The 26,295-nt window shown below is 48.7% G+C and overlaps 1 protein-coding gene across 1 annotated transcript in view; it reads right to left on the reverse strand.

Annotated features, from left to right (window-relative positions):
• Positions 1 to 26,295, reverse strand: part of ptpn4a (protein tyrosine phosphatase non-receptor type 4a) — a 35,339-nt gene that overhangs the window by 8,115 nt on the left and 929 nt on the right. The window contains exons 2-19 of the mRNA XM_072445369.1: positions 22,104 to 22,258; positions 21,706 to 21,813; positions 21,481 to 21,523; positions 21,339 to 21,417; positions 17,481 to 17,525; positions 17,357 to 17,409; positions 16,406 to 16,529; positions 15,400 to 15,576; positions 13,767 to 13,830; positions 13,386 to 13,558; positions 10,614 to 10,682; positions 8,202 to 8,336; positions 7,446 to 7,607; positions 5,417 to 5,570; positions 4,234 to 4,317; positions 4,106 to 4,162; positions 1,925 to 2,081; positions 380 to 540 (exon numbers count right to left, since the gene is read on the reverse strand). Coding sequence (XP_072301470.1) covers positions 380 to 540; positions 1,925 to 2,081; positions 4,106 to 4,162; positions 4,234 to 4,317; positions 5,417 to 5,570; positions 7,446 to 7,607; positions 8,202 to 8,336; positions 10,614 to 10,682; positions 13,386 to 13,558; positions 13,767 to 13,830; positions 15,400 to 15,576; positions 16,406 to 16,529; positions 17,357 to 17,409; positions 17,481 to 17,525; positions 21,339 to 21,417; positions 21,481 to 21,523; positions 21,706 to 21,813; positions 22,104 to 22,241 — 1,983 coding nt within the window. The 5' untranslated portion in view covers positions 22,242 to 22,258. The remainder of the gene's footprint in view (positions 1 to 379; positions 541 to 1,924; positions 2,082 to 4,105; positions 4,163 to 4,233; positions 4,318 to 5,416; positions 5,571 to 7,445; positions 7,608 to 8,201; positions 8,337 to 10,613; positions 10,683 to 13,385; positions 13,559 to 13,766; positions 13,831 to 15,399; positions 15,577 to 16,405; positions 16,530 to 17,356; positions 17,410 to 17,480; positions 17,526 to 21,338; positions 21,418 to 21,480; positions 21,524 to 21,705; positions 21,814 to 22,103; positions 22,259 to 26,295) is intronic.

Raw genomic sequence — 26,295 nt, forward strand, 5'->3', positions numbered from 1 at the left:
CACACACACACACCACACACACAACACACACCACACACACAACACACACACATACACACCACACACACCACACACACCACACACACACCACACACACACCACACACACACCACACACACACACCACACACACCACACACACCACACACACCACACACACCACACACACCACACACACCACACACACCACACACACCACACACACACACACACACACACCACACACACACACACACACACACACACATCACACACACCACACACACCACACACCCCACACACACACACACACACACACACACACACACACACACACACACACACACACACACACACACACACACACACACCACACACACACCACACACACAAGTACTGACATCAAAGTGCTGCAGCAGCGCTCCAGAGCTCAGCGTGTCCCTCAGAGCGCTCATGGACTCTCTCAGGACGTCCTGGTCCACACTCGGGTCCATCACGCTCTTCTCTGGGATGTACTGGAACTCAGGCTCCGCCTCCTTCTCCTCCAGCGCGTTGTACATCGCTAAAGACACACAAGCAGTCTGAGCGTCTCCTAGCCACGGTCTGAGCGTCTCCTAGCAACGGTCAGAGCGTCTCCTAGCAACGGTCTGAGGGTCTCCTAGCAACGGTCAGAGCGTCTCCTAGCAACGGTCAGAGCGTCTCCTAGCAACGGTCAGAGCGTCTTCTAGCAACGGTCAGAGCGTCTCCTAGCAACGGTCTGAGGGTCTCCTAGCAACGGTCAGAGGGTCTCCTAGCAACGGTCAGAGCGTCTCCGTTAGAGCGTCTCCTAGCAACGGTCTGAGCGTCTCCTAGCCACGGTCTGAGGGTCTCCTAGCAACGGTCAGAGCGTCTCCTAGCAACGGTCTGAGGGTCTCCTAGCAACGGTCTGAGGGTCTCCTAGCAACGGTCTGAGCGTCTCCTAGCAACGGTCTGAGCGTCTCCTAGCAACGGTCTGAGCGTCTCCTAGCCACGGTCTGAGCGTCTCCTAGCAACGGTCTGAGGGTCTCCTAGCAACGGTCTGAGGGTCTCCTAGCAACGGTCAGAGTGTCTCCTAGCAACGGTCAGAGCGTCTTCTAGCAACGGTCAGAGCGTCTCCTAGCAACGGTCTGAGGGTCTCCTAGCAACGGTCAGAGGGTCTCCTAGCAACGGTCAGAGCGTCTCCGTTAGAGCGTCTCCTAGCAACGGTCTGAGCGTCTCCTAGCCACGGTCTGAGGGTCTCCTAGCAACGGTCAGAGCGTCTCCTAGCAACGGTCTGAGCGTCTCCTAGCAACGGTCTGAGGGTCTCCTAGCAACGGTCAGAGCGTCTTCTAGCAACGGTCAGAGGGTCTCCTAGCAACGGTCTGAGGGTCTCCTAGCAACGGTCTGAGGGTCTCCTAGCAACGGTCAGAGCGTCTTCTAGCAACGGTCAGAGCGTCTCCTAGCAACGGTCTGAGGGTCTCCTAGCAACGGTCAGAGGGTCTCCTAGCAACGGTCAGAGCGTCTCCGTTAGAGCGTCTCCTAGCAACGGTCTGAGCGTCTCCTAGCAACGGTCAGAGCGTCTCCGAGCAACGGTCTGAGGGTCTCCTAGCAACGGTCAGAGCGTCTCCTAGCAACGGTCTGAGGGTCTCCTAGCAACGGTCTGAGGGTCTCCTAGCAAAAGTCTGAGGGTCTCCTAGCAACGGTCAGAGCGTCTCCTAGCAACGGTCAGAGCGTCTTCTAGCAACGGTCAGAGCGTCTCCTAGCAACGGTCTGAGGGTCTCCTAGCAACGGTCAGAGGGTCTCCTAGCAACGGTCAGAGGGTCTCCTAGCAACGGTCAGAGGGTCTCCTAGCAACGGTCAGAGGGTCTCCTAGCAACGGTCAGAGCGTCTCCGTTAGAGCGTCTCCTAGCAACGGTCTGAGCGTCTCCTAGCAACGGTCTGTCCCTCACCGTTTGGCCTCACGAGCAGCACCAGTTCGCCCGAGTGGCTCTCGCAGCTGGCTTTGATGAACATCACCACTTGGTCGTGCGTGTGGTCAGAGATGTCTCGGCCGTTGATCAGCAGGACCTGGTCGCCCTCGTTGAGGCGTGGCACACACAGATCCGCCTGAAACACACAGCTTCAATTATACAACACACAGCTTCAATTATACAACACACAGCTTCAATTATACAACACACAGCTTCAATTATACAACACACAGCTTCAATTATACAACACACAGCTTCAATTATACAACACACAGCTTCAATTATACAACACACAGCTTCAATTATACAACACACAGCTTCAATTATACAACACACAGCTTCAATTATACAACACACAGCTTCAATTATACAACACACAGCTTCAATTATACAACACAGCTTCAATTATACAACACACAGCTTCAATTATACAACACACAGCTTCAATTATACAACACACAGACAACACAAGTGTGATTAAGAATGGACCAAAGAGCTCCTGGACAGAGGGTCAGAACAAACTTCATCAAAGCTTCAGGGATTGTATGTGACTCTGGACCATGTGACTCTGGACCATGTGACTCTGGACCATGTGACTCTGGACCATGTGACGCTGGACCATGTGACTCTGGACCATGTGACGCTGGACCATGTGACGCTGGACCATGTGACTCTGGACCATGTGACTCTGGACCATGTGACTCTGGACCATGTGACTCTGGACCATGTGACTCTGGACCATGTGACTCTGGACCATGTGACTCTGGACCATGTGACGTTGGACCATGTGACTCTGGACCATGTGACTCTGGACCATGTGACTCTGGACCATGTGACGTTGGACCATGTGACTCTGGACCATGTGACTCTGGACCATGTGACTCTGGACCATGTGACTCTGGACCATATGACTCTGGACCATGTGACTCTGGACCATGTGACGCTGGACCATGTGACGCTGGACCATGTGACGCTGGACCATGTGACTCTGGACCATGTGACGTTGGACCATGTGACTCTGGACCATGTGACGCTGGACCATGTGACTCTGGACCATGTGACTCTGGACCATGTGACTCTGGACCATGTGACTCTGGACCATGTGACGTTGGACCATGTGACTCTGGACCATGTGACGTTGGACCATGTGACTCTGGACCATGTGACTCTGGACCATGTGACGCTGGACCATGTGACTCTGGACCATGTGACGTTGGACCATGTGACTCTGGACCATGTGACGTTGGACCATGTGACTCTGGACCATGTGACTCTGGACCATGTGACGCTGGACCATGTGACTCTGGACCATGTGACTCTGGACCATGTGACTCTGGACCATGTGACTCTGGACCATGTGACTCTGGACCATGTGACGTTGGACCATGTGACTCTGGACCATGTGACTCTGGACCATGTGACTCTGGACCATGTGACTCTGGACCATGTGACTCTGGACCATGTGACTCTGGACCATGTGACTCTGGACCATGTGACGTTGGACCATGTGACTCTGGACCATGTGACTCTGGACCATGTGACTCTGGACCATGTGACTCTGGACCATGTGTGTTTGAACGTGTCGTGTAAGTTGAGCTTTAATGATCAGACAAATGTGAAATGTCTGAAAAATCATAAAAGAAATAGAAATATCACCTCATTCTCTTATGAGTGTAGAGCATGCCCCTCCCACTTTTCACCTCAGCTGCTCGTCCCTCCGACCTCTGACCTTCACTCTGACCTCTGACCTTCACTCTGACCTTTGACCTTCACTCTGACCTCTGACCTTCACGTCTCTGAGCTCCTGCTCCGTGAGTCTTTCCTCCAGAGCAGGAGGAACATGGTGTTTGTGTCAGTGAGCAGAGACATCAGATCTCCATGGAGATGAGCAGTGGCCCCTCCAGGCCCAGTTACAGGTCAGATCTGTGGACAGGTGCTCACCCTGCTCACAGTAAGAATGCAGATCCACAGTGGAACATTCAGGGCCGAGCAGTAACATCTCCACAGAGACCAGCAGGTGGTGGACCCTTACACAGAGCAGCTTTAATGTGAGACACTTCAGAGACACTTCAGGGTCAAAGGTTGAAAAGAGCAGAGAGTCCTGGACCTGAGGTTCAGTCTTAAGGTCAAGGTCAAGGTCATTATCACAGTTTTACTCACCGACGTTCCAGGAGCCACTCTGGACACGATGATGGGCATTTTCTGATCTGCTCCGCCCTGAAAAGGAGAAGGACGACCGTGACAAAGAGCCAGGGGGCGTCCAGCGCCGTGAGGGTCAGCGCTTTTACCTTCACGTTGAATCCAAATCGTCCGTGTTCGTCCGGTCTCATCTTGATCAGCACCAGATTATCGTGAGGCACAACTCCATTCAACTGAAACAACGAGAAAGAAAACAGAGGATTTACTACAGACCTAAGCCAGGGTCCAAGTCAGGACTCTGAGGAACCTCGAGCAGAACCAGGGTCCAGGTCAGGACTCTGAGGAACCTCGAGCAGAACCAGGGTCCGGGTACGTAAAGTGAGCACTGTGTTTTACAGAGCTGCTGCAGACTCCGAAAAGACTGTCTAAAGACTCACTGTGGAAGGGTCTGCTCATTCAGAGGGACCAAGGATCTCCAGGAGCTTCAGACTCTCAGGAGGATCTACAGGAGCTTCAGACTCTCAGGAGGATCTAGAGGATCTACAGGAACTTCAGACTCTCAGGAGGATCTCCAGGAGCTTCAGACTCTCAGGAGGATCTACAGGAGCTTCAGACTCTCAGGAGGATCTAGAGGATCTACAGGAACTTCAGACTCTCAGGAGGATCTCCAGGAGCTTTAGACTCTCAGGAGGATCTACAGGAGCTTCAGACTCTCAGGAGGATCTAGAGAAACTTCAGACTCTCAGGAGGATCAACAGGAGCTTCAGACTCTCAGGAGGATCAACAGGAGCTTCAGACTCTCAGGAGGATCTCCAGGAGCTTCAGACTCTCAGGAGGATCAACAGGAGCTTCAGACTCTCAGGAGGATCAACAGGAGCTTCAGACTCTCAGGAGGATCTACAGGAGCTTCAGACTCTCAGGAGGATCAACAGGAGCTTCAGACTCTCAGGAGGATCAACAGGAGCTTCAGACTCTCAGGAGGATCTCCAGGAGCTTCAGACTCTCAGGAGGATCAAGAGGATCTCCAGGAGCTTCAGACTCTGAGGATCTAGAGGATCTCCAGGAGCTTCAGACTCTCAGGAGGATCTCCAGGAGCTTCAGACTCTCAGGAGGATCTAGAAGATCTACAGGAGCTTCAGACTCTCAGGAGGATCTACAGGAGCTTCAGACTCTCAGGAGGATCTACAGGAGCTTCAGACTCTCAGGAGGATCTAGAGGATCTACAGGAGCTTCAGACTCTCAGGAGGATCTCCAGGAGCTTCAGACTCTCAGGAGGATCTACAGGAGATTCAGACTCTCAGGAGGATCTAGAGGAGCTTTGGTTGGACTCACCGTGGAGGTGTCTGGTCCTGGGACATCGTACAGCTCGTTCAGGTGGTTGTCCAGCAGACTTTGTTGGGAGTGAGCCTGGATGATCTGACTCAGGGTTTTTCTGCTCAGCTGTTTGGGCGGCAAAGCAGGAGGTCCATCCACAGCGTCTGGAGAACTAAACACAGAGACCTTTAACACCGCGTCATGTGGTCCTGGTTTAGACCTGGTTTAGACCTGGTTTAGACCTGGTTTAGACCTGGTTTAGTCCTGGTTTAGTCCTGGTTTAGACCTGGTTTAGACCTGGTTTAGTCCTGGTTTAGACCTGGTTTAGACCTGGTTTAGTCCTGGTTTAGAACTGGTTTAGAACTGGTTTAGTCCTGGTTTAGACCTGGTTTAGACCTGGTTTAGACCTGGTTTAGACCTGGTTTAGTCCTGGTTTAGTCCTGGTTTAGACCTGGTTTAGACCTGGTTTAGACCTGGTTTAGTCCTGGTTTAGAACTGGTTTAGTCCTGGTTTAGACCTGGTTTAGACCTGGTTTAGACCTGGTTTAGACCTGGTTTAGACCTGGTTTAGACCTGGTTTAGACCTGGTTTAGTCCTGGTTTAGTCCTGGTTTAGTCCTGGTTTAGAACTGGTTTAGACCTGGTTTAGTCCTGGTTTAGACCTGGTTTAGACCTGGTTTAGACCTGGTTAAGAACTGGTTTAGTCCTGGTTTAGACCAGGTTTAGACCTGGTTTAGACCTGGTTTAGACCTGGTTTAGTCCTGGTTTGGACCTGGTTTAGACCTGGTTTAGTCCTGGTTTAGACCTGGTTTAGTCCTGGTTTAGTCCTGGTTTAGTCCTGGTTTAGTCCTGGTTTAGACCTGGTTTAGACCTGGTTTAGACCTGGTTTAGTCCTGGTTTAGACCTGGTTTAGACCTGGTTTAGTCCTGGTTTAGACCTGGTTTAGTCCTGGTTTAGTCCTGGTTTAGTCCTGGTTTAGACCTGGTTTAGTCCTGGTTTAGACCTGGTTTAGACCTGGTTTAGTCCTGGTTTAGACCTGGTTTAGACCTGGTTTAGACCTGGTTTAGTCCTGGTTTAGACCTGGTTTAGACCTGGTTCAGACCTGGTTCAGACCTGGTTCAGTCCTGGTTCAGTCCTGGTTTAGACCTGGTTTAGTCCTGGTTTAGACCTGGTTTAGACCTGGTTTAGTCCTGGTTTAGACCTGGTTTAGACCTGGTTCAGACCTGGTTCAGACCTGGTTCAGTCCTGGTTCAGTCCTGGTTTAGACCTGGTTTAGACCTGGTTTAGACCTGGTTTAGACCTGGTTTAGTCCTGGTTTAGACCTGGTTTAGACCTGGTTTAGACCTGGTTTAGACCTGGTTTAGTCCTGGTTTAGTCCTGGTTTAGTCCTGGTTTAGACCTGGTTTAGACCTGGTTTAGTCCTGGTTTAGTCCTGGTTTAGTCCTGGTTTAGTCCTGGTTTAGTCCTGGTTTAGTCCTGGTTTAGTCCTGGTTTAGACCTGGTTTAGTCCTGGTTTAGTCCTGGTTTAGTCCTGGTTTAGTCCTGGTTTAGACCTGGTTTAGTCCTGGTTTAGTCCTGGTTTAGTCCTGGTTTAGTCCTGGTTTAGACCTGGTTTAGACCTGGTTTAGTCCTGGTTTAGTCCTGGTTTAGTCCTGGTTTAGACCTGGTTTAGACCTGGTTTAGACCTGGTTTAGACCTGGTTTAGTCCTGGTTTAGTCCTGGTTTAGTCCTGGTTTAGTCCTGGTTTAGAACTGGTTTAGAACTGGTTTAGACCTGGTTTAGTCCTGGTTTAGACCTGGTTTAGACCTGGTTAAGAACTAGTTTAGTCCTGGTTTAGTCCTGGTTTAGACCTGGTTTAGTCCTGGTTTAGTCCTGGTTTAGTCCTGGTTTAGACCTGGTTTAGTCCTGGTTTAGTCCTGGTTTAGACCTGGTTTAGTCCTGGTTTAGACCTGGTTTAGTCCTGGTTTAGACCTGGTTTAGACCTGGTTTAGTCCTGGTTTAGACCTGGTTTAGACCTGGTTTAGTCCTGGTTTCTGGAGGGAAACATACGGTGTAGAGTCCAGGGAGAGACTGTTGGCCTGCGTGGATGACGCAGACTTGTGATTGGACGAGAAAACAGGAAGTGAGGGCGAGGAGTGGATCACGTGATCGACCAGGTGACCAACGGAGGACGGACGAACGCGAGAGCCATCGGACACGAACAGAGAGTTTCTGAAAAACACAGACTATATTTAACCTTTGTAAATATTTCATATAATATACACAGTAAATATATACTATGTATATATATCTTTAATCGTCCCTCAAACCAGCCCATCCTTTGTGAGCTTTAGCTGACTCAAATTCCACTCCTTTTACTCCCGGGTGACTTCAACATCCATATGGACTCCTCCCACTCCAACAGCTCCTCCCACCCACGGTTTACCACAGCAGACTTCTCCTCCACCTTCCTCCGCTCCGCCCTCCTCCACCTTCCTCCTCCACTTTCCTCCGCTCCGCCCTCCTTCACCTTCCTCCGCTCCGCCCTTCTCCACCCTCCTCCACCTTCCTCCGCTCCGCCCTCCTCCACTACAAATAAAAATAAAAACATAAAAATATAAAAATATAAACCGATGCTCAGCCAAAACCCTCTGTTCCCCACGGCGTCCCTCAAGGCTCGGTGCTTGGTCCGCTTCTTTTCATTGTTTACATGGACTCCAAAATGATCATCCTCTGACTCGTTTTAGACCTAGTTTAGACCCGTTTTAGGCCCGGGTCAGGCCCGGGTCAGGCTCAGGCCCGGGTCAGGACCGGGTCAGGACTCACTGGTTGGGCGTTCCTGGAGGAGACCTGTTTGGTAAACTCTGAGTTTCCAGTCGTTCTTCGGACAGAGAGTTCCTGCTGTTGGAGTCCCAGTCGGTCCCAGAGACCAGTTTCCGGCCGAGGGGCTTCGATGGAGACCTGAGGAACAGAACATCCCCTTTAACTTCAGGAACATCCCCTTTAACTTCAGGAACATCCCCTTTAACTCCCCTTTAACTCCAGGAACATCCCCTTTAACTCCAGGAACATCCCCTTTAACTCCAGGAACATCCCCTTTAACTCCCCTTTAACTCCAGGAACATCCCCTTTAACTCCAGGAACATCCCCTTTAACTCCAGGAACATCCCCTTTAACTCCAGGAACATCCCCTTTAACTCCACAGTCATTTGATGTATTATTTAATAAAAGCCATTTTGGAGCTGAAGTCTCATGTTTTACATTTGTTGATGTTTAAGTGAAAGATGACATGAAAAACAGTGTATTATCATTATTATCATTATTATCATTATTAGGCCCGAGCGCCACAAGCTGCGAGAGGCCCATTAATCTCGTAAGGCCGTGCGAAGCACGGCTGCGAAAGTGCGCACGAAATCGAGCGCGAAGCGCTCGCCCACTTCCAAACACTCACTAACGCACTCCTTCACTCATGCACGCCCCCTGCAGACTAATTAGTAGTAGGAAAATGGTACATTACCGTTGTAAACGGGCGAAGCCCGTGCAAAAGAGCACACTAAACGAGCACTTTACATTTCGCGGTCGTCATCCCCATATAAAGCACTCATTTGCCCTAAGTAGCTCACGAATACGTTCCATCTCTTGCATGTTCCGTTCATATAAACATGTAATGCAAAAATGTAACATTATTACTGTTTAGAGGGCCAAAAGCACAAAGTGGGCAGAGCCCACTCAAAATTAACGAAAGTACCCGTCAGTGACCAGGGACCCACACCATGAGGTAGGAAAGCGCAAGCGCTTTCCGAAAATGTATAGTTTATGATATTTGAAAAATGGGAAACATTGTTTTCGCATCGGAATATTATTCTTTCTTTCTTTCTTTCTTCTCGGGACACGCCCCCTATTTTTCACCCAGTGAACATTGACGAAAAGTCACAAAAATGTTCACACCTCTAAAAATCGTGCCTCTACATTCTGGCTATTTCCCTTTTCTAAAATAAAAAAAATGTGCGCGTCAGCGCCCCCAAATGTACCAAAAATGCATTGAGAGATAGGAAATGACCCAAAAAAAATCTGATCGTAGAATCATGAAATTTGGCGCAGAGGTAGATGGTGACAAGAGAAGTAAAAAATATTATTACGGCAACGCCGTCCACCCAACCAAATGTCGGCCATATTGGTTCAAAAATGGCTAAGCATCATAGAGTTTTTCCAAACGTCGTACTTTTATGAACTCCTCCCAGGGCGTTGGCCCTAAAAAACTGAAATTGTGTGAAAATGCTACTGAGGAGTGGGACATCAAAAGTTATTAAATTACATTGACCCTGTCACGGTCTCTGTGCGGCGAAGCCACAAACTGTAGCAAGAATTTCAGAAATCTCTCAAATGTAACATTTCTGCCGTTTGCGCAGATAAAGTGTGAATTGCGTCAAATTAGAATCAGTTGTTAAACTCTTTGCCCTAAACCTACTTGAAGTGAAATTAATTAATTTGGCACCACAGCGCCCCCTACAGATTTTATATGGAGGTTAAATGTTTAGTTTTGCGAAATTGTCTGAAATTTGACACAAAACTCAATTTTGGCCCCATCAAAAAAGTCAATGACCCATGTCATAATTGTTATGTCGTTGCCGTAGCGATGACCAAAACCTCCCATGTTATTCCAATGGGGAAATCGCCAGAACATGTTTACACTTTAGACTTTCACAAACTCCTCCCCCTCAGGGCGTCAGCCCTATTAACCTGAAATTTGGTGAGACTCATCTTCAGGACCATCAAAAGTTATTCACATTTTTATTCTAAGAGTCACGGTCTCTTTTGCCAAGAATTCAAAATAAAATGTCTTTTTGATGGTAAAACAAAGGGGAGAAGATTCAGCAGTAGATGTAATAAAAGGACAATTGGGGCGCGTTAGCGCCCCCTCCTCTTGCGGCGTGGCGAGGGCCGATCATTGCCGCTTGCGGCTATATTTATCATTATTATCATCATTAGTTTTGGTTCTCTCTCCTTCAGTTTCTTGTTTTTATTGAATAAACTCATTGGATAAAAGAGGACAAAGAGGATGTGTAGCACAAAGAGGATGTGTAGCACAAAGAGGATGTGTAGCACAAAGAGGATGTGTAGCACAAAGAGGATGTGTAACATAAAGAGGATGTGTAGCACAAAGAGGATGTGTAACATAAAGAGGATGTGTAACATAAAGAGGATGTGTAACATAAAGAGGATGTGTAGCACATGTACCTGGCGAACACTCGGTCCTTGAGGCCCTTCTCTTTGCCGTACTGGACCGACTGGACCTCAGTCCGACCGCTGCAAACAAAGAGGTCAAACTGAACCTTCAGTTACGACACAATGTTACAGACAGAGGAGGAGCCCCCCAGCTCCGAGGACAAGAGGAGTAATATAAACAGTATTCATATATGTAATATACATGTTATATATGTAATATACATGTTATATAGATACATTAGAGTCTGTACATTAGAGTCTGTACATTAGAGTCCGTACATTAGAGTCTGTACATTAGAGTCTGTACATTAGAGTCCGTACATTAGAGTCCGTACATTAGAGTCCGTACATTAGAGTCTGTACATTAGAGTCCGTACATTAGAGTCCGTACATTAGAGTCCGTACATTAGAGTCCGTACATTAGAGTCCGTACATTAGAGTCCGTACATTAGAGTCCGTACATTAGTCCGTACATTAGAGTCCGTACATTAGAGTCCGTACATTAGAGTCTGTACATTAGAGTCCGTACATTAGTCCGTACATTAGAGTCCGTACATTAGAGTCCGTACATTAGAGTCCGTACATTAGAGTCCGTACATTAGTCCGTACATTAGAGTCTGTACATTAGAGTCTGTACATTAGAGTCCGTACATTAGAGTCCGTACATTAGTCCGTACATTAGAGTCTGTACATTAGAGTCTGTACATTAGAGTCTGTACATAAGAGTCCGTACATTAGTCCGTACATTAGAGTCCGTACATTAGAGTCCGTACATTAGAGTCTGTACATTAGAGTCTGTACATTAGAGTCCGTACATTAGAGTCTGTACATTAGAGTCTGTACATTAGTCCGTACATTAGAGTCTGTACATTAGAGTCTGTACATTAGAGTCCGTACATTAGAGTCTGTACATTAGTCCGTACATTAGAGTCTGTACATTAGAGTCCGTACATTAGAGTCCGTACATTAGAGTCCGTACATTAGAGTCCGTACATTAGAGTCTGTACATTAGAGTCCGTACATTAGAGTCCGTACATTAGAGTCCGTACATTAGAGTCCGTACATTAGAGTCCGTACATTAGAGTCTGTACATTAGAGTCTGTACATTAGTCCGTACATTAGAGTCCGTACATTAGTCCGTACATTAGAGTCCGTACATTAGAGTCCGTACATTAGAGTCCGTACATTAGAGTCCGTACATTAGAGTCTGTACATTAGAGTCCGTACATTAGAGTCTGTACATTAGAGTCTGTACATTAGTCCGTACATTAGAGTCTGTACATTAGAGTCCGTACATTAGAGTCCGTACATTAGAGTCCGTACATTAGAGTCTGTACATTAGAGTCCGTACATTAGAGTCTGTACATTAGAGTCCGTACATTAGAGTCTGTACATTAGAGTCCGTACATTAGAGTCTGTACATTAGTCCGTACATTAGAGTCTGTACATTAGAGTCCGTACATTAGAGTCTGTACATTAGTCCGTACATTAGAGTCTGTACATTAGAGTCCGTACATTAGAGTCTGTACATTAGAGTCCGTACATTAGAGTCTGTACATTAGAGTCCGTACATTAGAGTCCGTACATTAGAGTCCGTACATTAGAGTCCGTACATTAGAGTCTGTACATTAGAGTCCGTACATTAGAGTCTGTACATTAGAGTCCGTACATTAGAGTCTGTACATTAGAGTCCGTACATTAGAGTCTGTACATTAGTCCGTACATTAGAGTCCGTACATTAGAGTCCGTACATTAGAGTCCGTACATTAGAGTCCGTACATTAGAGTCTGTACATTAGAGTCCGTACATTAGAGTCTGTACATTAGAGTCTGTACATTAGTCCGTACATTAGAGTCTGTACATTAGAGTCCGTACATTAGAGTCCGGACATTAGAGTCTGTACATTAGAGTCCGTACATTAGAGTCTGTACATTAGAGTCCGTACATTAGAGTCTGTACATTAGTCCGTACATTAGAGTCCGTACATTAGAGTCCGTACATTAGAGTCCGTACATTAGAGTCCGTACATTAGAGTCTGTACATTAGAGTCCGTACATTAGAGTCCGTACATTAGAGTCCGTACATTAGAGTCCGTACATTAGAGTCCGTACATTAGAGTCTGTACATTAGTCTGTACATTAGAGTCTGTACATTAGAGTCCGTACATTAGAGTCTGTACATTAGTCTGTACATTAGAGTCTGTACATTAGAGTCCGTACATTAGAGTCTGTACATTAGAGTCCGTACATTAGAGTCTGTACATTAGTCCGTACATTAGAGTTGGTTGACAGTAGTTGTCATGAAACACTCAAACTCAGACACTTTTTCTGATGAACTCATTTTTACACAAAGTCTCGATGTGAAACTTCTCAGAGAAGAAGAGGCGCCAAAAAGGTCAAAGTTCGCCATCTATTGGGGAAATGTGGGCATTACAGTGTCGTGAGTTCAAATCCCGACTCCGACATTTGCTGCATGTCCTCCTTTCTCTCTCATTCCATCTACTGTCTAATAAAGCCTACGGGCAAAAATAAAATATATATATTTTAATATACCTTGGACAAGCTTGGCGGGCCGGATGTGGCCCGCGGGCCGTAGTTTGCCGGCCCCTGGATCAGAGTAAAACAGATTGAGAATGACTTTTGGATGAAAGTCAAACAGTGTTTTTGTCGGGTCCATTTCTTCAGGAGTCGCACTTGAAAGTCAAACAGAAGCTGAGGAACATGAGCAGGTGTCGGACCCGCCACAGAAAAGTCCCACAGAGCATCTTTAAGTGTGAGTTCTCACCAGTATCGGAACTTGGAGCCTAAGGTGAAGTAGTGGCTGAAGAAGTTCTTCTGAGGCGGCAGCGGGCGCTCGAGTCTGAAGAAGGTGTGATGCTCCACACACGCCTTCCACAGGTTCTTACAGGCGCGATAGTTCACCATGTGGAAGCCCAGCAGCGTCTCCCGAGACTCCGCCTGGAACAGCAGGAGGTCAGAGGACCACCGGGAGGTCATCTGCAGAGGACCACCGGGAGGTCATCTGCAGAGGACCACCGGGAGGTCATCTGCAGAGGACCACCGGGAGGTCATCTGCAGAGGACCACCGGGAGGTCATCTGCAGAGGACCACCGGGAGGTCATCTGCAGAGGACCACCGGGAGGTCATCTGGAGGAGGCGCTCGTACCACTTCTCGGCGCAGCTGGATGAAGAACTGTTTACACTTGAACGAGATCTTCACGATTTTTAACCTGAAACAGAAACACACAAAATTCACACTTTAATTTTCCACAGCTTTTCACATCCAGTTTATGAGAAACAGAAGAGTTCATGTGAGAGCAGGAGGAACAGAGCAGGAGGAACAGAGCAGGAGGAACAGAGCAGGAGGAACAGAGCAGGAGGAACAGAGCAGGAGGAACAGAGCAGGAGGAACAGAAGAGTCCTTCCAGAAGACAGTGGAGATGATCGTGGTCACAGCCCCCCCTCACCTTCACAGCCCCCCCCTCACCGTCCCAGCCCCCCCCTCACCTTCACAGCCCCCCCCTCACCGTCCCAGCCCCCCCCTCACCTTCACAGCCCCCCCTCACCTTCACAGCCCCCCCCCCTCACCGTCCCCCCCCTCACCGTCACAGCCCCCCCCTCACCTTCACAGCCCCCTCTCACCTTCACAGACCCCCCCCTCACCGTCACAGCCCCCCCTCACCTTCACAGACCCCCCCTCACCTTCACAGCCCCCCCCTCACCGTCACAGCCCCCCCTCCACCTTCACAGCCCCCCCCACACCGTCACAGCCCCCCCCTCACCTTCACAGCCCCCCCCACACCGTCACAGCCCCCCCTCACCGTCACAGCCCCCCCCTCACCTTCACAGCCCCCCCCACACCGTCACAGCCCCCCCCTCACCTTCACAGCCCCCCCCACACCGTCACAGCCCCCCCCTCACCGTCACAGCCCCCCCCTCACCTTCACAGCCCCCCCTCACCGTCACAGCCCCCCCCTCACCGTCACAGCCCCCCCACACCGTCACAGCCCCCCCTCACCTTCACAGCCCCCCCCTCACCTTCACAGCCCCCCCCTCACCGTCCCAGCCCCCCCTCACCTTCACAGCCCCCCCCACACCGTCACAGCCCCCCCTCACCGTCACAGCCCCCCCTCACCGTCACAGCCCCCCCCTCACCGTCACAGCCCCCCCTCACCTTCACAGCCCCCCCCTCACCGTCACAGCCCCCCCTCACCTTCACAGGCCCCCCCTCACCTTCACAGGCCCCCCCTCACCTTCACAGCCCCCCCCTCACCGTCACAGCCCCCCCTCACCTTCACAGGCCCCCCCTCACCTTCACAGCCCCCCCCTCACCGTCACAGCCCCCCCCTCACCTTCACAGCCCCCCCTCACCTTCACAGCCCCTCACTGTCACAGCCCCCCCCCTCACCGTCCCCCCCCTCACCGTCACAGCCCCCCCTCACCTTCACAGCCCCCCCCTCACCTTCACAGCCCCCCCTCACCTTCACAGCCCCCCCTCACCGTCCCCCCCCTCACCGTCACAGCCCCCCCCTCACCGTCACAGCCCCCCCTCACCGTCACAGCCCCCCCCTCACCTTCACAGACCCCCCCCTCACCGTCACAGCCCCCCCTCACCTTCACAGCCCCCCCTCACCGTCACAGCCCCCCCTCACCGTCACAGCCCCCCCTCACCGTCACAGCCCCCCCCTCACCTTCACAGCCCCCCCTCACCTTCACAGCCCCCCCTCACCGTCACAGCCCCCCCTCTCAGTGTTGTAGTAGTTTTGGTGGTAGTAGTATTTGAGTACTTCAGCACTGACCAGGGGAAGTAGTTGATCCGGACCCGGTTCTTGTAGACCAGGATCCCCCCGGACTGGACCCCGAGCAGGATCTCGCTCTGGTTCTGGTCCCGGGCCCAGTGCAGTTCCACTCCATAAAGATCCAGAGTCCGAGCCGTGTTCAGGTACTGGAACTCAGCCTGGGCCGGGGTCAGACCGCTGTGGACAGACCAAGACCGGGTTCAGACCGGGACTAAACCAGGGACTAAATATGAGGAGGTGGACTTTAGCTCAGGGGGAGGAGCCTCCACAGCGCAGCCAGATGATTGGACGAGAGAGAACGCAGACCAAAGCAGAAACACTAAAGAATCATTTGTCTCAAACTCTGACTTGATCTCGTGCTAAAGCTCCGTGTTTCCACTGATGCTAACGACCATGTGGAGCCTTAGCAACACAAAGCTAGCAAAGCACGTTAGCAACACAAAGCTAGCAAAGCACGTTAGCAACACAAAGCTAGCAAAGCACGTTAGCAACAGCCGTTTCCTGTTTATGGCACTCGCTCTGTCAAGAGCCACAATCTGATATTTCCAGGTCATAAAGCGTCTGACATTAGCATTAGCATTAGCATGACATAAGGAGAGGTTCAAACGCCACGCCCCTCACACACACACTAGCTTTAGCCACGCCCCTCACACACACACTAGCTTTAGCCACGCCCCTCACACACACTAGCTTTAGCCACGCCCCTCACACACACACTAGCTTTAGCCACACCCCTCACACACACACTAGCTTTAGCCACGCCCCTCACACACACTAGCTTTAGCCACGCCCCTCACACACACACTAGCTTTAGCCACACCCCTCACACACACACTAGCTTTAGCCACGCCCCTCACACACACACTAGCTTTAGCCACACCCCTCACACACACACACTAGCTTTAGCCACACCCCTCACACACACACACTAGCTTTAGCCACACCCCTCACACACACTAGCTTTAGCCACGCCCCTCATATGCGTAGAGGCGTGGCTGGTCAGTACCTGTGCTGCTGGTGGTGCTTGCTGACCTCGCGGTGGAAGTCCTGGGGCGGGTTTGGGATGAAGCTGAAGTCGGACAGATATTCTGCCACTGGATGTTGCTCCTCGCTGTAGTCGCCCAGTTCAGCTGCACAAACACACCACATTAAAGACCGACGCGGCGCACACGTGTAAACGCGAGGCACACGTGTAAACGCGAGGCACACGTGTAAACGCGAGGCACACGTGTAAACGCGAGGCACACGTGTAAACGCGAGGCACACGTGTAAACGCGAGGCACACGTGTAAACGCGGCGCACACGTGTAAACGCGGCGCACACGTGTAAACGCGAGGCACACGTGTAAACGCGAGGCACACGTGTAAACGCGAGGCACACGTTACACGTGTAAACGCGAGGCACACGTGTAAACGCGAGGCACACGTGTAAACGCGAGGCACACGTGTAAACGCGAGGCACACGTGTAAACGCGGCGCACACGTGTAAACGCGGCGCACACGTGTAAACGCGGCGCACACGTGTAAACGCGGCGCACACGTGTAAACGCGGCGCACACGTGTAAACGCGGCGCACACGTGTAAACGCGGCGCACACGTGTAAACGCGAGGCACACGTGTAAACGCGAGGCACACGTGTAAACGCGAGGCACACGTGTAAACGCGAGGCACACGTGTAAACGCGAGGCACACGTGTAAACGCGAGGCACACGTGTAAACGCGAGGCACACGTGTAAACGCGAGGCACACGTGTAAACGCGGCGCACACGTGTAAACGCGAGGCACACGTGTAAACGCGGCGCACACGTGTAAACGCGAGGCACACGTGTAAACGCGAGGCACCGGACTTTAAATGTCAGTAAAAAGGTGATTTTTTTCTTTTGTTTTTCAAAACAAACTAAAACAATGAAAAGTTTAAAACTAAATAAAGCAGGTGAAAGGTCAAAGGTCAGACTCACATTGAACGGCGTAGGAGGCGAGCAGAGCCGCAGTGTTGTGTGGACAAGGCAAACTGCACACAAAGACAAAGACACACGTGTAACAGCGCTCACATGTGTCCAGAGAAATGTGAGGGACACAAACCGGCCACTGCAGATGTCCTGCTTAATCTGGAGGAAGAACTGGTACCTGAGGGTCAGAAGAGCAGAAGAGCAGAAGAGTCAGAGTCAACTGGATTTCATCTCACGTGTTTTGACTCTTAACACGTGTTCTTACCGTTGTGTTTTGACTCATTACACGTGTTCTTACCGTGTGTTTTGACTCTTAACGTGTTCTTACCGTGTGTTTTGACTCTTTACGTGTTCTTACCGTGTGTTTTGACTCTTTACGTGTTCTTACGTGTGTTTTGACTCATTACACGTGTTCTTACCGTGTGTTTTGACTCATTACACGTGTTCTTACGTGTGTTTTGACTCATTACACGTGTTCTTACGTGTGTTTTGACTCTTTACACGTGTTCTTACCGTGTGTTTTGACTCTTTACACGTGTTCTTACCGTGTGTTTTGACTCTTTACACGTGTTCTTACCGTGTGTTTTGACTCTTTACACGTGTTCTTACCGTGTGTTTTGACTCTTTACACGTGTTCTTACCGTGTGTTTTGACTCATTACACGTGTTCTTACCGTGTGTTTTGACTCATTACACGTGTTCTTACCGTGTGTTTTGACTCTTTACACGTGTTCTTACCGTGTGTTTTGACTCTTTACACGTGTTCTTACCGTGTGTTTTGACTCTTTACACGTGTTCTTACCGTGTGTTTTGACTCTTTACACGTGTTCTTACCGTGTGTTTTGACTCTTAACGTGTTCTTACCGTGTGTTTTGACTCTTAACGTGTTCTTACCGTGTGTTTTGACTCTTTACACGTGTTCTTACCGTGTGTTTTGACTCTTTACACGTGTTCTTACCGTGTGTTTTGACTCTTAACGTGTTCTTACCGTGTGTTTTGACTCTTAACGTGTTCTTACCGTGTGTTTTGACTCTTAACGTGTTCTTACCGTGTGTTTTGACTCTTAACGTGTTCTTACCGTGTGTTTTGACTCTTAACGTGTTCTTACCGTGTGTTTTGACTCTTAACGTGTTCTTACCGTGTGTTTTGACTCTTTACGTGTTCTTACCGTGTGTTTTGACTCATTACACGTGTTCTTACGTGTGTTTTGACTCATTACACGTGTTCTTACGTGTGTTTTGACTCATTACACGTGTTCTTACCGTGTGTTTTGACTCTTTACACGTGTTCTTACCGTGTGTTTTGACTCTTTACACGTGTTCTTACCGTGTGTTTTGACTCTTAACGTGTTCTTACCGTGTGTTTTGACTCTTAACGTGAACTTACCGTGTGTTTTGACTCTTAACGTGTTCTTACCGTGTGTTTTGACTCTTAACGTGTTCTTACCGTGTGTTTTGACTCTTAACGTGTTCTTACCGTGTGTTTTGACTCATTACACGTGTTCTTACCGTGTGTTTTGACTCTTTACACGTGTTCTTACCGTGTGTTTTGACTCTTTACACGTGTTCTTACCGTGTGTTTTGACTCTTTACACGTGTTCTTACCGTGTGTTTTGACTCTTTACACGTGTTCTTACCGTGTGTTTTGACTCTTTACACGTGTTCTTACCGTGTGTTTTGACTCTTTACACGTGTTCTTACCGTGTGTTTTGACTCTTTACACGTGTTCTTACCGTGTGTTTTGACTCTTTACACGTGTTCTTACCGTGTGTTTTGACTCTTAACACGTGTTCTTACCGTGTGTTTTGACTCTTAACGTGTTCTTACCGTGTGTTTTGACTCTTTACACGTGTTCTTACCGTGTGTTTTGACTCTTTACACGTGTTCTTACCGTGTGTTTTGACTCTTTACACGTGTTCTTACCGTGTGTTTTGACTCTTTACACGTGTTCTTACCGTGTGTTTTGACTCTTAACACGTGTTCTTACCGTGTGTTTTGACTCTTTACACGTGTTCTTACCGTGTGTTTTGACTCTTTACACGTGTTCTTACCGTGTGTTTTGACTCTTTACACGTGTTCTTACCGTGTGTTTTGACTCTTTACACGTGTTCTTACCGTGTGTTTTGACTCTTAACGTGTTCTTACCGTGTGTTTTGACTCTTAACGTGTTCTTACCGTGTGTTTTGACTCTTAACGTGTTCTTACCGTGTGTTTTGACTCTTAACGTGTTCTTACCGTGTGTTTTGACTCTTTACGTGTTCTTACCGTGTGTTTTGACTCTTTACGTGTTCTTACCGTGTGTTTTGACTCTTTACGTGTTCTTACCGTGTGTTTTGACTCTTTACGTGTTCTTACCGTGTGTTTTGACTCATTACACGTGTTCTTACGTGTGTTTTGACTCATTACACGTGTTCTTACCGTGTGTTTTGACTCATTACACGTGTTCTTACCGTGTGTTTTGACTCATTACACGTGTTCTTACCGTGTGTTTTGACTCTTTACACGTGTTCTTACCGTGTGTTTTGACTCTTTACACGTGTTCTTACGTGTGTTTTGACTCATTACACGTGTTCTTACCGTGTGTTTTGACTCATTACACGTGTTCTTACCGTGTGTTTTGACTCATTACACGTGTTCTTACCGTGTGTTTTGACTCATTACACGTGTTCTTACCGTGTGTTTTGACTCATTACACGTGTTCTTACCGTGTGTTTTGACTCTTTACACGTGTTCTTACCGTGTGTTTTGACTCTTTACACGTGTTCTTACCGTGTGTTTTGACTCTTTACACGTGTTCTTACCGTGTGTTTTGACTCTTAACGTGTTCTTACCGTGTGTTTTGACTCATTACACGTGTTCTTACCGTGTGTTTTGACTCTTTACACGTGTTCTTACCGTGTGTTTTGACTCTTTACACGTGTTCTTACCGTGTGTTTTGACTCTTAACGTGTTCTTACCGTGTGTTTTGACTCTTAACGTGTTCTTACCGTGTGTTTTGACTCTTAACGTGTTCTTACCGTGTGTTTTGACTCTTAACGTGTTCTTACCGTGTGTTTTGACTCTTAACGTGTTCTTACCGTGTGTTTTGACTCTTAACGTGTTCTTACCGTGTGTTTTGACTCTTTACGTGTTCTTACCGTGTGTTTTGACTCATTACACGTGTTCTTACCGTGTGTTTTGACTCATTACACGTGTTCTTACCGTGTGTTTTGACTCTTTACACGTGTTCTTACCGTGTGTTTTGACTCTTTACACGTGTTCTTACCGTGTGTTTTGACTCTTTACACGTGTTCTTACCGTGTGTTTTGACTCTTTACACGTGTTCTTACCGTGTGTTTTGACTCTTTACACGTGTTCTTACCGTGTGTTTTGACTCTTTACACGTGTTCTTACCGTGTGTTTTGACTCTTAACGTGTTCTTACCGTGTGTTTTGACTCTTAACGTGTTCTTACCGTGTGTTTTGACTCTTTACACGTGTTCTTACCGTGTGTTTTGACTCTTTACACGTGTTCTTACCGTGTGTTTTGACTCTTAACGTGTTCTTACCGTGTGTTTTGACTCTTAACGTGTTCTTACCGTGTGTTTTGACTCTTTACACGTGTTCTTACCGTGTGTTTTGACTCTTTACACGTGTTCTTACCGTGTGTTTTGACTCTTTACACGTGTTCTTACCGTGTGTTTTGACTCTTTACACGTGTTCTTACCGTGTGTTTTGACTCTTTACACGTGTTCTTACCGTGTGTTTTGACTCTTTACACGTGTTCTTACCGTGTGTTTTGACTCTTTACACGTGTTCTTACCGTGTGTTTTGACTCTTTACACGTGTTCTTACCGTGTGTTTTGACTCTTTACACGTGTTCTTACCGTGTGTTTTGACTCTTTACACGTGTTCTTACCGTGTGTTTTGACTCTTTACACGTGTTCTTACCGTGTGTTTTGACTCTTTACACGTGTTCTTACCGTGTGTTTTGACTCTTTACACGTGTTCTTACCGTGTGTACTCCTCCTGCAGTTTACTGGGCTCGCTCACAAAGAACTTGACCCTGAAGCTGAGGCTGTGCGGAGAACCTCCTGAAACACAAACATGAGTGAGACTCAGACGTGGCTCCAGAAGGCGACGGGTTCTAGACTCACTCTTGAGCTGTTTCCGGACGGGTTTGTTTGGGTCGAGCCATCGCTGCAACAGAGACACAAGTTTAGACTGGAACTTTCTCAAGCTCCAAGAGAAAAGATCAGAGAAATCAACCCTAACAGTTCAGGGTCTAAACCGGGTCTGAACCGGGTCTGAACCGGGTCTGAACCGGGTCTGAACCGGGTCTGAACCGGGTCTGAACCGGGTGTTTGTGAGGCGTTTCTGACCGGAGTGTCTGAAGACTCGTCGGTCAGGTGAAGACCAAAGTAATCTCTCTCCGTCAGCTCCAGATGTTTGAAGACCAGGTCCAACAGAACCTGCCCCAGGTCCGACTTCTGCAACAGACACAGGAACGTGTCAGATGCCCTCCCGTGTGAGCCGCACGAGCCACAGTGAAACACATGTGTTTTATATGTATTATTACATTTATTTAAATGTGTGTGTGTGTTATGTGTGTGTTGTATGTGTGTGTGTGTGTTATGTGTGTGTGTGTGTGTGTGTTGTATGTGTTATGTGTGTGTGTGTGTGTTATGTGTGTGTGTGTGTGTTATGTGTGTGTGTGTGTTATGTGTGTGTGTGTGTGTGTGTTGTGTGTGTGTGTGTTATGTGTGTGTGTGCGTCTCACGTTGACCCTGAAGGCGTGGACCCCGTTGTCCAGCAGCAGCACGTTGCACACGGTGTGGGCGTGGCTCCGCTCTCTCTCCAGCTCGCTCGCTCGCACATTGTAGGCTTTAGCAGAAGGTAAACGGAAGCGAGCGCTCATCACGGCCCCGCCCACGTCTGCAAGAGACGCACGACACCGTCACACTGTGTGTGTGTCTGTCTCTCTGTGTGTGTGTGTCTGTCTCTCTGTGTGTGTGTGTCTGTCTCTCTGTGTGTGTGTGTCTGTCTCTCTGTGTGTGTGTGTCTGTCTCTCTGTGTGTGTGTGTCTGTCTCTCTGTGTGTGTGTGTCTGTCTCTCTGTGTGTGTGTGTCTGTCTCTCTGTGTGTGTGTGTCTGTCTCTCTGTGTGTGTGTGTCTGTCTCTCTGTGTGTGTCTGTCTCTCTGTGTGTGTGTGTGTGTCTGTCTCTCTGTGTGTGTGTCTGTGTCTGCGTGTGTGCGTAGCAGGTCGGAGCCTGAACACAAAGAATGTGAGTCTGAACAGAAAAGCTGACGTGACTTTTCTCTTTCTACAAACTCTTCAGTGCAGTGGCCCCTCCAGGGTTCCAGGGGCCCTGGAGGGGAGTCTTGGGGTCCTACCCCAGAAAATCTTTGAATATATCACACACATTATGAGACAGAGAAGAGGAGAGAGGTCCTGTCCCAGACCCGGGACCCTGTCCCAGGTCCAGACCCAGGATCCTGGTTCAGTTTGTAGTTGAGTCAGAGGAATGTGGACAGGTCTGAACTGGTGAACGCTCTGAGTCTGAGATCAAACTTTTACTGAAGTTTGAGTTGTGTTCAAGAGAATATCACATCTGATATTTTAGAGATCTGCAAATTTCAAAAGTGGAATATCTCGTTTATGATCATAATAATCTAAACTGATCTGAAAAAGACAATCTGTGACATCTCAAATGTGACGAGTTTGAGACCTCGAGAAGAAAAGCAGGACGAGGATCTTCATGACCTGAACCCAAAGCGCCTCAGGAGCTTCCTCAGGAGCTTCACCTGGAGCTTCACCGGGAGCTTCACCGGGAGCTTCACCGGGAGCTTCACCGGGAGCTTCACCGGGAGCTTCACCGGGAGCTTCACCGGGAGCTTCACCGGGAGCTTCACCGGGAGCTTCACCGGGAGCTTCACCGGGAGCTTCACCGGGAGCTTCACCGGGAGCTTCACCGGGAGCTTCACCGGGAGCTAACCCGGGGCGCGTCTGGTGGTTTGTCCATAACCAACACCATGTTCACTGACACCAGGACACAGGCCCTGATCCACTTTGGTGTCGGGTCATCCGACCTTAGGGACACTCCGGTGAAGAGAGGGGCGGGGCTGAAGAGAGGGGCGGGGCTGAAGAGAGGGGCGGGGCTGTACCAAATAAAATGTGTAAATCTGAAGCTTCGAGGAGACAATATTAAATGTTGAATGGACGATTTTTTTTGGCCCAAATCTGAGTCTTATTTCCTCGTGTCGTGGATAAATCATTTGTCCTGCCACGTGTCAATCATAAAACGCACCTGTCGCTCACATGCAGCCGCGTCAGGCTCGTCCCCACGTTTCCGTGTGTCTAAGTGCATGGATCTATCATAATATAGTTCCCTCAGTGTACGGGGCAAAATGAAGACGGAGAAAGACGGTTCGAGCTGACGCAGAAGTGGACAGAAATCTACGGGAGACGAGAGATGTGATGCGATCTGTTGCGCTAATAAACAAACACACGTGTGTGTTGTATCAGTCCACACGGGGGAGTGGCATGTGCACGGGGGAGTGGCATGTGCACGGGGGAGTGGCATGTGCACTGGGGAGTGGCATGAGCACGGGGGAGTGGCATGTGCACGGGGGAGTGGCATTTGAGGAGGGGCTCAGAGGAGGCGCTCAAAGGAGGCGCTCAGAGGAGGCGCTCAGAGGAGGCGCTCAGAGGAGGCGCTCAGAGGAGGCGCTCAGAGGAGGCGCTCAGAGGAGGCGCTCAGAGGAGGCGCTCAGAGCACTAAAGTGTCCCACATAAAGAGCTCAATCCCAAAGGAGGAAACACAGGAATTAAGGTCAAATATGTGTGTGTTTTATAAAGCCCGTGTGTCCAACAGAAACACGTCTTTAAACATGTTCATTGCACTAGGCTCCTCCCCCCTGAGCAGCAATAGATTAAATAAAAAAGGTCAATAAATAAAGAAATGAATAATTAAACAAATGTAAACGTCTGTAAAATTAATACAAAAGTGCAGAAATATCACTATTTTTTACTTTTCTGTAGCATTTCATAAACGATAAACTCCATATGATTTACAAATCCTCTAAACAGTGTTGCCGCCATCTACAACATCTATATTACTACAGCTATTACAGTGTTATTACTGTTAGAACTACTGCTATTACAGTCTTATTACTGTTAGTAATAACACTAATAGCAATAGCAGTAGTTCTGTTAGAACTACTGCAATTACAGTCTTATTAACGTTAGAACTACACCTATTACAGTCTTATTACCGTTAGAACTACTGCTATTACAGTCTTATTACCGTTAGAACTACTGCTATTACAGTCTTATTACCGTTAGAACTACTGCTATTACAGTCTTATTACCGTTAGAACTACTGCTATTACAGTCTTATTACCGTTAGAACTACTGCTATTACAGTCTTATTACCGTTAGAACTACTGCTATTACAGTCTTATTACCGTTAGAACTACTGCTATTACAGTCTTATTCCCGTTAGAACTACTGCTATTACAGTCTTATTACCGTTAGAACTACAGCTATTACAGTGTTATTACTGTTAGAACTACTGCTATTACAGTCTTATTACTGTTAGTAATAACACTAATAGCAATAGCAGTAGTTCTGTTAGAACTACTGCAATTACAGTCTTATTACCGTTAGAACTACACCTATTACAGTCTTATTACCGTTAGAACTACTGCTATTACAGTCTTATTACCGTTAGAACTACTGCTATTACAGTCTTATTACCGTTAGAACTACTGCTATTACAGTCTTATTACCGTTAGAACTACTGCTATTACAGTCTTATTCCCGTTAGAACTACTGCTATTACAGTCTTATTCCCGTTAGAACTACTGCTATTACAGTCTTATTCCCGTTAGAACTACTGCTATTACAGTCTTATTACCGTTAGAACTACTGCTATTACAGTCTTATTACCGTTAGAACTACTGCTATTACAGTCTTATTACCGTTAGAACTACTGCTATTACAGTCTTATTACCGTTAGAACTACTGCTATTACAGTCTTATTACCGTTAAAACTACTGCTATTACAGTCTTATTACCGTTAGAACTACTGCTATTACAGTCTTATTACCGTTAGAACTACTGCTATTACAGTCTTATTACCGTTAGAACTACTGCTATTACAGTCTTATTACCGTTAGAACTACTGCTATTACAGTCTTATTACCGTTAGAACTACTGCTATTACAGTCTTATTACCGTTAGAACTACTGCTATTACAGTCTAATATATGTGTAACAGATAAACCCAGATGCCCTGGAGTCAAAAGTCTCTGTTTAAATGCATTGTTTGTCAGAACTAAAGATACTTAGTGAAAACACGTTTTTCAAAAGAGAGTAAAGTGTTATTTTTAAACTGTTTTAAGACTTTTAAGCTGCAGCTTCTTTTCCCCAGAGCTCCGCGGCGCTTGTTCCGCGCCGTGACGCGACCGCGCCGCCACCGAAAATCCGCGAGCGCAGCACCATTACGTCATCCCCAAAGCTCCAGCTGCGCGCGCGCATCGACCCCCGCCACCGGAACCGGGCCCTGCACCGAGCCCCGGGACCGGACAGAGCGGCATGGAGCGGCACGGAGCGGCACGGAGCGGCACAGAGCGGCACGGAGCGGCACGGAGCGGCACGGAGCGGCACAGAGCGGCACAGAGCGGCACAGAGCGGCACGGAGCGGCACGGAGCGGCACGGAGCGGCACGGAGCGGCACGGAGCGGCACGGAGCGGCACAGAGCGGCACGGAGCGGCACGGAGCGGCACAGAGCGGCACGGAGCGGCATGGAGCGGCACAGAGCGGCACAGAGCGGCACGGAGCGGCACGGAGCGGCACGGAGCGGCACGGAGCGGCACAGAGCGGCACGGAGCGGCACAGAGCGGCACGGAGCGGCACAGAGCGGCACGGAGCGGCACGGAGCGGCACGGAGCGGCAGAGCACGGCAGAAC

Source organism: Eucyclogobius newberryi, unplaced genomic scaffold (genome assembly GCF_026437365.1).
Source record: "Eucyclogobius newberryi isolate DKJ021-1_F unplaced genomic scaffold, fEucNew1.0.hap1 SCAF_14, whole genome shotgun sequence".
Lineage (NCBI taxonomy): Eukaryota > Metazoa > Chordata > Actinopteri > Gobiiformes > Gobiidae > Eucyclogobius > Eucyclogobius newberryi.